Below are 13486 nucleotides of genomic sequence, written 5' to 3'. Positions count from 1 at the left end.
TAATAAATCAATAGCAATATCGATTTGCTCATCAAGTAAATGGCGATAGTTATCCACTTTCCTCAATCCACTATATATTGTGTCATACTTAAAAAGATTTAACTCACTTGGAAGGAAGAGGAGGCTTTGGAAAGGGTGCAGAGGAGGTTTAGCAGAATGTTGTCATTAAATTCTCGAGTTAAGCTTCAATAGTTTTACTTCTCGTGGCTCTGCAAATAAACTGATTTGTTGGTCATTATTTATTCTTGAGTACAACCAGAACATCTATGGTGTTGTAATGTGCACAGAGATGGCTGATTAGACCAATCTATGCTTGTAAGATACTTCCACTAAGATGACAGAGGTGCTGGGTGTAGCATCAATGTGCACATGGAACAGCACAGCACAGGAACAGGCCCTTTGGCCCACAATGTCTGTGCCGAGCATCATGCAAAGACCAACTCTTGTATGCGTGCACATAATCCACACCCCTCCATTCCCTGCAATTTCATTCTCTTAAATGCCACTGTCGTGTCTGCCGCTACCACCACTCCAGGCAGTGTGTTCCAAGCACTCACCACCTTCTGTGTAAAACAACTTGCCCCACACATTTCCTTTCAGTTTTGCCCCCCTCAGTTTAAAGCTTCTGGACGACGCGGTGGCGCAGCGGTAGAGTTGTAGTCTTACAGCGCCAGAGACCCAGTTTCAACCATGACTATGGGTGCTGTCTGTACGAAGTTTGTACGATCCCCCCGTGGCCTGCGACATCGGTTTCATCCCACACTCCAAAGACATACAGGTCTGTAGATTAATTAGCTTGGTATAAATGTAAAATTATCCCTAGTGTATGGGATAGTGTTAGTGTGCGGGGATCGCTGGTCAGCGCGGACTTGGTGGGCCGAAGGGCCTGTTTCCGCACTGTATCTGTAAAACCAAACTAAACTATGCTCTCTCTAAACTATGCTCTCTTGTATTTGATTTTTCCATCCTGGGACAAAGGCTCTGACTGTCTACCCTATCTATGGCTCTCATAACTTTATATACTTTTACCATGTCTCCCCACAACCTCTGGCATTGCAGAGAAAACAATCCACGTCTATCCAACCTCTCCCCGGAGCTAATATCCCTTAATCCAGCATAATTCTGGTAAACATGCTCTGCACCCTCTCCAAAGCCACATCCTTCCTGTAATGAGGAGACCCGAACTGCACACAATACTCCAAATATGGCCTAACCAAAATCCTAAGAGACATCCATTGTACATTCAGCAAGCTTCAGTGTCAAGGCCACCGGTAAGTTACGTGTATATTCAGTCATAATTTTATGCTACTGTACTGCATTGATGCCTACAATAAACGTTTTACGAGGACGTTTTACGAGGACGTTGCCAGGACTCGAGCTATGAGGAGAGATTGAGCAGGCTAGGACTTTATTCTTTGGAGCGCAGGAGGATGAGGGGTGATCTTATAGAAGGGTACAAAATCGTGAGTGGAATAGATCAGGTCTTTTACACAGAGTGAGGGAATTAAGAACCAGAGGGCATAGGTTTAAGGTGAGTGTGTGTGTGTGCGTGTGTGTGTGGGGTGGGGGAGGGAGGTGAAGGTGAAGATTAATAGGTACCTGAGGGGCAACGTCTTTACACAAAGGGTGGTAGGTATATGGAACGAGCTGCCAGAGCAGGTAGTTGGAGGTAGTTCAATTACAATTGTACTTGAAATCCCTGCTGAGGTCCATAGAACTTTGGTTAGGCTGCACTTGGAGTATTGCATCCGGACCAAACTCAGATCCTGGGGGGACAGGGCTTTCTCCATCGCTGCTCCCACCCTATGCAACTCACTACCCCAAACCGTTAGAGACTCCTCCACACTCACCACATTCAAAACATCGCTGAAGTCTCACCTGTTCAGTACTGCCTTCAACCACTGAAGGTCACCTCACCTTCTGTCTCCTTTCTCTGTTCGTTTATTTATTTACTTATTTATCTATTTATTAATTTCCCTATGTTCTCTAAATCTCTGTAAAGCGTCTTTGAGTATATGAAAAGCGCTATAAAAATAAAATACATTATTATTATTATTAGTTCTGGTCACAACCATTACAGGAAGGATGTGGGGGCATTGAAGTGGTCATTTAGAGATGGCACGGGGGTGCAGCGGTAGAGTTGCTGCCCAATAGAGCCAGAGACACAGATCCGATCCTGACTAAGGGTGCTTGTCATAAGGTCATAAGTGATAGGAGAAGAATTAGGCCATTCGGCCCATCGAGGCCCATTCAATCTCCGCCATACTCCTCCATTGTCTGTACGTTCTGAGTTTGTACGTTGTCCCCGTGACCTGCGTGGGTTTACTCCAGGATCTCGGGGTCTCGTTTCCTCCCACACTCCAAAAATGCACAGGATTGTAGATTAATTGGCTTGGTATAATTGTAAATTGTCCCCAATCTACCTAACACCATTTCCTGACTAATGTGGATTCCCTTCAGTTCCTCCCTTCCACTAGACCCTCGGTCCCCTAGTATTTCTGGGAGATTGTTTGTGTCTCTCTTATTGAAGACAGAACCAAAGTACTCGTTTAACTATTCTGCCATTTTCTTGTTTCCCAGCATCAATTCACCTGTCTCTGATTGTAAGGGACCTACATTTGGCTGCACTAATCTTTTCCTCTTCACATATCTAAAGATGCTTTTACAGTCAGTTTTTATATTCCCTGCAAGCTTTCTTTCATGCTCTTTCCCCCCTCTTAATTAACCCCTTTGCCCTCCTCTGTTGAGTTCTAAATTTCTCCCAGTCCTCCGGTTTGCTGCTTTCTCTGGCCAATTTATATGGCTCTTCCGTGGATTTAACACAATTCTTGATTTTCCTCGTTAGCCACGGTTGAGCTGCCTTCCCCGTTTTATTTTTTAACCAGGCCGGATGAACAATTTTTGAAGTTCATCCATGCGATCTTTAAATCTTTGCCATTACATCTCCACCGTCAACCCTTTAAGTATAATTTGCCAGTCTATCCTAGCCAATTCTCGTCTCATACCTTCAAAGTCTCCTTTCTTTAAATTCAGGACCCGAGTCTCTGAATTAACCGTGTCACTCTCCACCTTAATGCTGAATTCCACCATATTATGGTCATTGTTGCCCAACAACAAGATCGTTAACTAATCCTTCCTCATTATACAATATCCAGTCCCGGATGGCCTGCCCTCTAGTCGGTTCCTCTACATATTGGCTTAAAACCCATCCCATATACATTCCATGAAATCCTTCTCAGCGCTGTTACCCACTTGGTTGGCCCAATCTATGTGTAGATTAAAGTCATCCATGATAACTGCTGTACCTTTGCTACACACATCCCTAATATCCTGCTTGATGCTCTCCCCAACCTCCCTCCTCCTGTTTGGTGGTCTGTAAACAACTCCAACAAGTGTTTTCTGCCCTTAGCTATTTCGCAGTTCTAACCATACTGATTCTGCAGCATTCAAGCTAATGTCTCTCCTTACTATTGCATTAATCTCCTCTTTAACCAGCAATGCCGCCCCACCTCCTCTTCCTTTCTGTCTATCCTTCCTGAATATTGAATACCCAGCCTTGGTCACGCTGGAGCCATATCTCCATAATTCCAACTATATGATATACCTTGACTGTGCAGCTCACAGTGCCATCCATCTTTATGTCATCTGCAAACTTGTGATGAGGAGGAATTTCTTTGGTCAGAGGGTGGTGAAACTGTGGAATTCTGTGCCACAGAATATCAATGGATATTTTTAAAGCAAAGATAGTTAGATTCTTGATTAGTATTGGGTGTCAAGGGTTATGGGAAGAAGGCAAGAGAGAGAGGGAGAGATAGATCAGCCATGACTGAATGGTGGGGTAGACTTGATGGGCCGAATGGTGTAATTCTGCTCCTATCACTTATGACCTTATGATCAATATCCACCTGGCTTTGCATATCAGTTGTGTTGTGCTACCACAAGTAAGAATTTCATTGTTAGTTTTTGGGACATATGACAATATAACACTCTTGACTCTACATCATGTTTGTTGTTGACACTCTGGGCTGAAGAGCCGGCTCCTGTGCAATATTTTGCTGCATTTGATGAGTTTGCAAAGATAACCAGGCGAGTGTGTTTATTCAAATTGGCAGCAGACAGAAAGATATATCTATAGTTTATTCAATGTAATTAGGTTGGTTTAAATGTTTTAGTTGTGTGTGTGTGTACTTGTGCATGTATGAACAAGGCAGCACTGTGGCACAGCGGTAGAATTATTACCTTATAGCGCCAGAGACCCGAGTTCAATCCAGGTTCAATTCCAAGGCAGGTGATACTAGTGTAGATGGGACATGTTGGTCAGAGTGGGCAAGTTGGGCCAAGGTGCCACTTTCCACGCTGTATGACTCTATGACCAATACAAAGTGCTAAGAGCAGTTGCTACTTAAATGCGGGCCACAGTGCTGCCATCTTTTGCACAGCAAGCCCCCATAAATAAAAGCATGCAATTAACCAAATCCTCAATATCCTTTGAAGAAAGTCGCCTGCTCTTATTCAGAATCGGCCCTTTGGATATCTCACCTCAACTGCAGAGGCCAGGTGGGCTTCTGTTCAATGACCCCAACCAATTCACCAAAGCAATTATAATAAATTGCCACTTCCCTTCAAAACAAGTTGCGCAAATTAAAACCTGACAGTTTCACGGACATTTTAGTAACTTCCTTTCCCTGGGGGAATTTCTGAGCGGTGTTAAATGAATCTTCCTGTTCTGCAGATCATACCAGTCGCATAAAATCTCAATAAGGTGCAGAATTTTGCACTGATGTTTAGTTAAATGTAGTGTGCAAAATGAAGCGTACAAAATCGTGAGAGGAATAGCACAAAGTCTCTTGCCCTGAGTAGGGGAATCGAGAACCAGAGGACATGGGTATAAGGTGAGTGGGAGAAAGATTTAATAAGAACCTGAGGGGTAACTTTTTTACACCAATGGTGGTCGGTGCGTAAAACGAGCTGCCGGAGGAGGTAGTTGAGGCAGGTACGATAGCAATGGTTAAGAAACATTTAGGCAGGTACACAGACAGGATAGGGTTAATGCAAGTTAATGGGAATAGTGTAGATGGGGCATTGATTGGCGTGGACAAGTAGGGCCGTGGGCTTGTTTCAAAGCTGTCCGACTCTATGACCCTAAATAGCCTTCATATCTCCCACTGTTGAATAGGTGGGATAACTGGATTCTGGAGTTTGTTCATTGATAAGTTCTAAAGAGTTAGGCTGATTGCAACATTTTTGATTAAATAGACTCTCGGTAAGATTTGCTGACAATCGTTGGTACCATTCCTTTTATATTACATAATCTAGTGATCGTGTGACTTCATTAGATGAATTGCCTCATATTTTGATGTTAGCTCGTTATATAAAGGCGTGATCGCCTGGCATTTTTTCAGATCTACATTTGGCCTGCCTTGACTATCAGGAGCAGCAGCAGCAGTAGTGTGCACCATGTCAGGTAAGCCTTCCTCTTTTCTCTTTTTCTCTTTTACTTCTCTTTTTTCTTTCCCTCTCTCTCTCTTTCCCTCTCTCTCTCCCCCCCTCTCTCTCTCTCCCCCCCCCTCTCTCTCCCCCCCCCCCCTCTCTCTCTCTCCCCCCTCTCTCTCTCTCCCCCCTCTCTCTCTCTCCCCCCCTCTCTCTCTCTCCCCCCCTCTCTCTCTCTCCCCCCTCTCTCTCTCTTTCCCCCTCTCTCTCTCCTTCCCCTCTCTCTCTCCTTCCCCTCTCTCTCTTCCCCCTCTCTCCTTCCCCCTCTTTTTCTTTCCCCCTCTCTCTCTTCTTCCCCCTCTCTCCTTCCCCCTTTTTCTTTCCCCCTCTCTCTCTTTCCCTTTCCCCCTCTCTCTCTTTCCCCCTCTCTCTCTTTCCCCCTCTCTCTCTTTCCCCCTCTCTCTCTTTCCCCCTCTCTCTCTTTCCCCCTCTCTCTCTTTCCCCCTCTCTCTCTTTCCCCCTCTCTCTCTTTCCCCCTCTCTCTCTTTCCCCCTCTCTCTCTTTCCCCCTCTCTCTCTTTCCCCCTCTCTCTCTTTCCCCCTCTCTCTCTTTCCCCCTCTCTCTCTTTCCCCCTCTCTCTCTTTCCCCCTCTCTCTCTCTCCCCCTCTCTCTCTCTCCCCCTCTCTCTCTTTCCCCCTCTCTCTCTTTCCCCCTCTCTCTCTTTCCCCCTCTCTCTCTTGCCCCCTTTCTCTCTCTCTTGCCCCTTTCTCTCTTTCCCTCTTTCTCTCTCTTTCCTTCTTGCTCTCTTTCCCTCTCTCACTTCCCCCTCTCTCTCTCTCTCTTCCCCCCCTCTTCCTCTCTATCTCTGTTCTTCCTTTCTGATTTGTTTTCAAAGTTGATGCCTCAAATCAACATCGGAGTGTAAAGATGTAATTGGTTAGATGCCATTGAATGGGAGGAGGCTTATGTGGAGTATAAATCACAGCAGACAACAGTTAGCATTGTTTATTAGTTGTGCACTTGAATGACATTTCATGAATATAATGTTGGTATGTTTATGTCGGTATTATCGCAATGTTAATATAGACAGCTGTTGTGTTGCTCCTGGGAGATTGGAAAGTGTCCCTTGACAATCCAAATTCAAGTGCAAGAGGCTGAGGGGTGATCTTACAGAGGTGTATAAAATCATGGGGGGAATAGAAAGAGTGAATGTACAAAGTCTTTTACCCAGGATTGGTAAAGCAAAAACAAGAGGTGATATGTTTAATGTTAGAGGAGCAAGGTTTCATTGGAATCTGAGGGGCATTCTTTTTTACTCAAAGGGTGGTGGGTAGATGGAATGAGCTGCCAGGGAAGGTAGTTGAGGCAAGTAATATCACAATATTTAAAAGACACTTGGACAGGTACATGGATAGGAAAGGTTTAGAGGGATCTGGGCCAAAAGCGGGCAAATGGGGCTAGTTAGTAAGAACCGAGATGGGCCAAAGGGCCTGTTTCCTTGCTATCTGATGCTATGGCTCTATACGTGATACAATGAAAGGGGTAGAAATTAGTAATGTTATTTCTGCATCATACATGTGTTTGCCATTTGAGGATAACATGCATATTGTACTAGGCTATACCACCTATGGCGATATTACTCAGGTTCAGACAACAGGAGCTACCCAGCAAACTGCAAATCAGGACAAACTGGCATATAGTGGTAAGTGAATGGAATCATTAATTGATGAATTGTATGTGTTCTCCCTATGACCGCGTGAGGTTCCTCCAGTTTCTTCCCACATCCCAAAGACGTGCAGGTTTGTAGGTTAATTGGCCCTCTGTAAATTGCCCCTAGTGCGTAAGGAGTGGATGCAATAGAGGGATTCTGATCCTTGACAAGATATGCTCTAAATTGGCCATTCAATTCAATGTTGGTGACTAACTACACATACCTCCTACTCCTTTCCCACCCCCCACCCCATTGTCTCCCCTCCTATCCCTGAGCTCTGCCTGGATGCCACATACTTATCCCTTTCTCCCATCACCACATGGTTTGGGAACAGCTCCATCTAAGACCACAAGAAATTGCAGTGAATTGTGGACGCAGCCCAGACCATCACACAAACCAACCTCCCTTCCATTGACTCCATTTACACCTCACGCTGTCTCAGCAAGGCCACCAGCATAATCAAGAGTGAGTCGCACCATGGTCACTACCTCTTCTCCCCTCTCCCATCAGGCAAGAGGTACAGAAGTGTGAAAACACATACCTCCAGATTCGGGGACAGTTTCTTCCCAGCTGTTATCAGGCAACTGCACCATCCTATCACCAACTAATCTCATTGGAGACCTTTGGACTATCTTTAATTGGACTTTAGATAGACACAACATGCTGGAGTAACTCAGCAGGACAAGCAGCATCTCTGGAAAGAAGTAATGAGTGACGTTTTGGGTCGCGATCCTTCTTCAGACTTTATTGGAATATCTTGCTTTACTATCTTGCACAAAACATTATTCACGTTATTTACTTTATCATGTTTCTGTCCAGTGTAGCTCGATTATAATCATGTATTGTCTTTCCGCTGATTGCTTAACACGCAACAAATTCTTTTCACTATACCTTGAAACACATGACAATAAACTAAACTCAAACTTATCCCTTCCACCTATATTCCATCCTCTGGCTTTGCATTTTGTGCATCTTCTATCCTTATCTTTTTATCTCACACTTTTTGTCTTTTCATCTCTGGCCTTTATCCAACCAGATGCCAGAACAACCTGCCCCTTTCCTACATTCACCTATCACTGGTAGGCTATGCTTTGTCCTACCTCAACCTCCTCCAGCTTTCTCACACCATCCCCACCCACCCCCCCACCACCACAATCAGTCCGAAGAAGGGTCCCGAGTCCCGACCCAAAACGTCGCCTGTCCATGTTCTCCAGCGACGCTGCCTGACCCAATGAGTGACCTTTTGTGAGTATTGTAAGCAGTTATGGGTGCCATATCTGAGGAGGGATGTATTGGTGTTAGAAAGGCTCCAGAGGAGGTTTACGATCCCAGGGATGATTGGGTACACGTATGATGAGTGTTTGTCGACATCCGGTCTTTTTTCACTGGAGTTCGGAAGGATGAGGGGGGGGGGGGGGGACATTGAAACTTACCAAATAGTAAAAGGCCTGGATAGAGTCGATGTGCAGAGAATGTTTCCACTAGTGGGACCAGAGGCCATAGCCTCCGAATAAAAGGACGTACCTTTAGAAAGGAGATGAGGAGGAATCCTTTACTCAGATGGTGGTGAATCTGTAGAATTCATTGCCACAGGCGGCTGTGGAAGTCGTCACTGAGTATTTTTAAAGCAGAGACTGATAGAATCTTGACTAGTAAGGGTGTCAATGGTTATGGGGAGAAGGCAGGAGAATGGGTTTGAAAAGGAAAGATGGATCATCCACGATTGAATGGAGCAGACTTGAGAAGCCAAATAGCCTAATTCTGTGCTTGTGACTTATGTTCTGATGAACTTTCCGTGCTGTGTGACTTAAGTCTATGACTCACCTCCATAGGAGTTTCGCTTCTGTTTTGTTTCATCTCACAGGTGTTGCGGCCTCTAACACGCTGGCGAAAACTGACCTTCAGCGGTTGAACCGGTACAAGACTTTGATCGAGGATGTTGCCAGTGTCAAGCAAATCGATGGGGCCCTCATTGGCGCCATCATGTCCCGCGAATCTAGAGCGGGCAACACCTTGGATAATGGCTGGGGTGACCATGGCAATGCCTATGGCCTCATGCAGGTAGAAACACGTCTCCTTCCAACGCAGCAAAGAGAAAGCTTTCCCTTTGAAGCAGATCAGAACAGTCACAGCAAAGCAGCACAGTGGTGTTTATTGAGAGATGACACCGGCCCATCCTGTCCATGCCAGCCAATGTACCCCATCTAAGCTAGTTCCATTTGCCTGCGTTTGGTCCATAACCCTCTATAAAGTTCCTATCCAGATACTGTCCCAATGTCTTTTAAATGTTGTTACAGTAGCTGCCTCAGCTACCTACTTTAGCAGCTTGTACCATATACCCACATCTTCTGTGTGAGAAAGTTGCTCCTAGGGTTCCTATAAAATATTTCCCCTCTTAGCTTAAACCTTTGCCTTCTGGTTCTAGGTTCTCCGACTCTGGGTAGAAGACTATGAATTCCCAATAGTTTTATATACCACTCAAATATACAATTTACAGCCCCTCGTAATAATGTTCTGTGCATTCAAAAGTAGAGCTCGAGTCCCAGGTTCACCCCAAGCCTTAGGTGCTGTCTGTGTGGAGTTTGCATGTTCTCCCTGTGACTGCCTGGGTGCTCCAGTTTCCTAGCTAGTCCCAAAACATGCTGGGTGTGAGATTAATTTGCTGCTCTAGAGGGCTATATGACTCTACGACTCGAAGAAAAATATTGTCAATGCTGGAATTAAAATTAAAACAGCACATGCAGGATAGTCAGTTAATGTGTGGGATGAAACAAAGTTAATAATTCAGGTGGAATAAAAAAACAAAATGCTAGAAAAACTCAGCGAATCAGGCAGCCTCTGTGGATGGAATAGACAGGTCAGGACCCTTGGTCAGGACCGATCTACAGTAAAAGGCCTGAAGAATAGTCCTGACCTGAAACATCATCTGTCCATTCCCTCCACAGATACTGCCCGAGTTCCTCCAGCACTTTGTTTTTTTTAACTCAGGTTTAGTTGCAGCATCTGCAGTTCCTTGTGTCTCCATCTCGACAATTCCAATCATTAACTCTTCCACCAAAATAGGAAAAATTGACTTATTTTCCAGCCTTCTTCCCCGCACAACAATCTCTCTGAGGAAGGGTCCCAACGAAAACGTCACCTATCCATTCTTCAGAGGTGCTGCCTGAGCCACTGAGTTGCTCCAGCACTTTGTGTGTTATACAAGAGGTGAAAGAAGTTTTTAGATGCAAGGACTAGAGAGCAGAGAACAGAGATGTATATAAATAAAGTGAACAGATGAAAGACAGGGGGAGTAAAGGGTTGATAGTGAAGATTGATATAGATTGTGTTTTTTAAAACATACTGAAAGAATGCCTATAGATTGTCAAAACAGATCAGCCATGATTGAATGGCGGAATAGACTAGATGGGCCGAATGGCTTAATTCTGCTCCTATCACTTATGAACATGAGCTGGTAGAGCTGCTGCCTCACAGCACCAGGGACCTGGGTTTGATTCTGACATCAGGTGCTATCTGTGTGAAGTTTGCACATTCTCCCTGTGAACAAGTAGGTTTCGTCTGGGTGCTCCGGTTTCCTCCCACACTAAAACGACTGCTGGTTTGCAGGTTAACTGGTTTCGGTAAAAATTGGCCTTAGCGGGTGGGGTAGTGTTAGTGTATGGGGATTGCTGTTTGGCTTGGATTGGGTGGGCCGAAGAGCCTAGCTCTGTTCTGTATTTCTAAACTAAACTAAAGTCCTTGTGCTTCTTAATATCCAATTTATATCAACCCATTTCCGTGTCGTCTTGCAACTCACACCTCTTTGAGAGTTGTATCCTCTCTGCTCTCCTCTCCCCCCCCCCCCCCCCCCCACCCACCCAGCCCTCCAATCCTGGAGTTGGGTCAATGGCCCAAATCCTTGACCAATTTCTGTCCACAAAATGTGCTTGATAGACAGAGCACTTCCAGCAATACTTGTTTCCGTTTTGGATTGCTGCAGTTTTATTTGTTTTCCATTGCTGATATTTGTTCATTTATCCAGCCCATTGATTTGGATGGTTTTACAGAGATAGTATTGCTGGTATCCAGCACCTTGAGATTTCTGTTGCTAATTCCCAGAAACAAAGGGATGACAACCTCAACATCAACTAGAATTGCCTCCTTTCAGAAATGTACACACATGGAACAACATTGCCCTCTGTTGCCAAGGGTCTATACTGCAAAAACAGTCTATCTGATGGGAACATTTGGGACAGGGGGAAGCCATTTAGTTCCTTTCAAACCTGCTTAGTTTCGGCTTACGGCGGGCGAAACAGGCCCCACAGCCCACCGAGTCCATGCCGACCAGTGAGCCCCGTACACTAACATTATCCTACACACACTAGGGACAATTTGTAATTTTACCGAAGCCAATTAGCCTACAAACCAATAAGTCTTTGGAGTCTGAGAGAAACCGGAGCACCTGGAGAAAACCCAAACAGGTCACGGGGAGAACGTACAAACTCTCTATGGACAGCACCCTTGGTCAGGATCTCTGGCAGCAGCTCAATTGCTACGCCACCATGCCGCCATACAGCATGGAAACAAGCTCTGCCCAATGTTACTTTACACTAGACACAATAGTTTCTTATCTGGAACAGCAAAGAGTTGCTACATTCTAGCACTATCTCTCCCATCTCTCATTTTGAGGGCGGCACAGTGGCAAAGCGGTAGAGTTGTTGCCTTACAACATAAGAGACCTGGGTTCGATCCTGACCTCGGATGCTATCTGTATGGAGTTTGTACCACTTCTACCACTGCAACTTAGCACACCTAACTTTAGAATCATCTTAGGTATCACAAAATGCTGGAGTTACTCAGCGGGTCAGGCAGCATCTTGGCGAGAAGGAATGGGTGACGTCACCCATTCCTTCTCTCCACGATGCTGCCTGACCTGCTGAGTTACTCCAGCATTTTGTGATACCTTCGATTTGTGCCAGCATCTGCAGTTATTTTCCTATAGAATAATCTTATGATCGCTTCTCAGTTTAACAACATTGCAATGAGAAATGAATTCCAGTTTAGGGTTAAAAAAACGTTGTGTCTATTTCAGGTTGACAAAAGGCATCACACTATAACTGGAACTTGGAACAGCAGAGAACATGTTATGCAGGCAACGCAGATCCTGATAGATATGATTAAGGCCATCAGGCAGAAGTTTCCGAGCTGGACAAGGGAACAGCAACTTAAAGGTTTGTGCTTTTTTGCTTTTATGCCACTGACATCTGTGGAGGCCAAGTTATTGGTTATTTTTAAGGCGGAGATTGACAGATTAATGATTCGTACGGCTGTCAAGGGTTATGGGGAGGAGAATGGGGTTGAGAGGAAAAGATTGATCAGCCATGATTGAATGTTGGAGTAGTCTTGATGGGCCGAAAGGCCTAATTCTACTCCTGTGACTTATAAGTGATTGGAGCAGAATTAGGCCATTCAGCCCATCATGTCTACTCCGCCATTCAACCATGGCTGATCCATCTCTCCCTCCTGATCCCATTCTCCTGCCATCTCCCCATAGCCCCTGACACCCTGACTTATGAACATGTATATTGTATTATCTGACTTGATGGACAGCATGCGAAACAAAGCTTTCCACTGTACCTCACTCAGTACACGTGACGGTAATAAACCTAAACCCGAAACATTCATGTTAGTCTATTTCATCACATTAAAGTTATCAGTTTATAAATTGCTGTTGCTGTGAATATTCTGTCTGTTTACAACAGGTGGGATTTCTGCCTACAACATGGGACCAGGCAATGTTTTGAGCTACGAGGAGGTAGATAATCGTACAACAGGCAAAGACTACTCCAATGATGTTGTTGCACGTGCTCAGTGGCTGAATGGCCAGGGGTTTTAGCTGTCACGACTCAAGAAGCTCACCAGTGTGTTCTGTCTAAAACAACAGGACTTAAATCACTGCAACTGCAAAAATGTCAGTTTAAATTCCTTCTTTTCTTTCAGTCTTTCATTTCATCAATAAAATCAATTCAAATTGTGACATGGTGATTTTGATCTACACAAAATTACATGCAAAATGATAAATTATATCCACAGCTTGAATGTTTCTCATTATGAAACCTTTCAGGGTCTTTTTTAGCTTAGAGGTGCAGCACGGGAAACCTGGCCCTTCAGCCCACCGAGTTCACAATGATCATCGATCCCATTCACACTAGTTCTAAGTTATCCAACTGTCGCATCCAGTCCTTACACACGGGGAGGGGAGGGAGGGGGGGGGGGAGGGGAGGGAGGGGAGGGGAGGGAGGGAGGGGAGGGGAGGGAGGGGATTTACACAGATCAATTAACCTGCAAATCTGCACGTCTTTGGGA

At 45.0% G+C, this 13486-nt stretch overlaps 1 protein-coding gene across 2 annotated transcripts; it reads left to right on the top strand.

Annotated features, from left to right (window-relative positions):
- The first annotated feature begins 5414 nt into the window (after positions 1-5414).
- On the top strand, positions 5415-13111 carry LOC144600350 (lysozyme g-like). Of its 2 annotated transcripts, none has more exons than XM_078411929.1 (5): positions 5415-5464; positions 7046-7132; positions 9006-9202; positions 12213-12351; positions 12883-13111. In XM_078411929.1, exons 1-5 carry the CDS (start codon positions 5458-5460, stop codon positions 13014-13016), a joined length of 564 nt encoding a protein of 187 aa, XP_078268055.1. In that variant the 5' UTR covers positions 5415-5457; the 3' UTR covers positions 13017-13111. The 2 variants fall into 2 exon arrangements, with proteins under 2 accessions (XP_078268055.1, XP_078268054.1); XM_078411928.1 differs by lacking the exon at positions 5415-5464 and adding an exon at positions 6375-6479.
- The last annotated feature ends 375 nt before the right edge of the window (positions 13112-13486 follow it).

Source organism: Rhinoraja longicauda, chromosome 15 (assembly GCF_053455715.1).
Source record: "Rhinoraja longicauda isolate Sanriku21f chromosome 15, sRhiLon1.1, whole genome shotgun sequence".
NCBI lineage: Eukaryota > Metazoa > Chordata > Chondrichthyes > Rajiformes > Arhynchobatidae > Rhinoraja > Rhinoraja longicauda.
Note: the sequence above shows the minus strand (reverse complement) of the source record. Positions and strands in the feature narration are given on the sequence as shown.

Excerpts from the sequence above, each read along its gene's own strand:
- LOC144600350 (XM_078411928.1), top strand. The coding sequence starts at position 6,455 with ATGACATTTCATGAATATAATGTTG. Across the intron at positions 9,203-12,212 it reads ATGCCTATGGCCTCATGCAG|GTTGACAAAAGGCATCACAC; the intron begins GTAGAAACACGT and ends TGTCTATTTCAG. Across the intron at positions 12,352-12,882 it reads AAGGGAACAGCAACTTAAAG|GTGGGATTTCTGCCTACAAC; the intron begins GTTTGTGCTTTT and ends TGTTTACAACAG.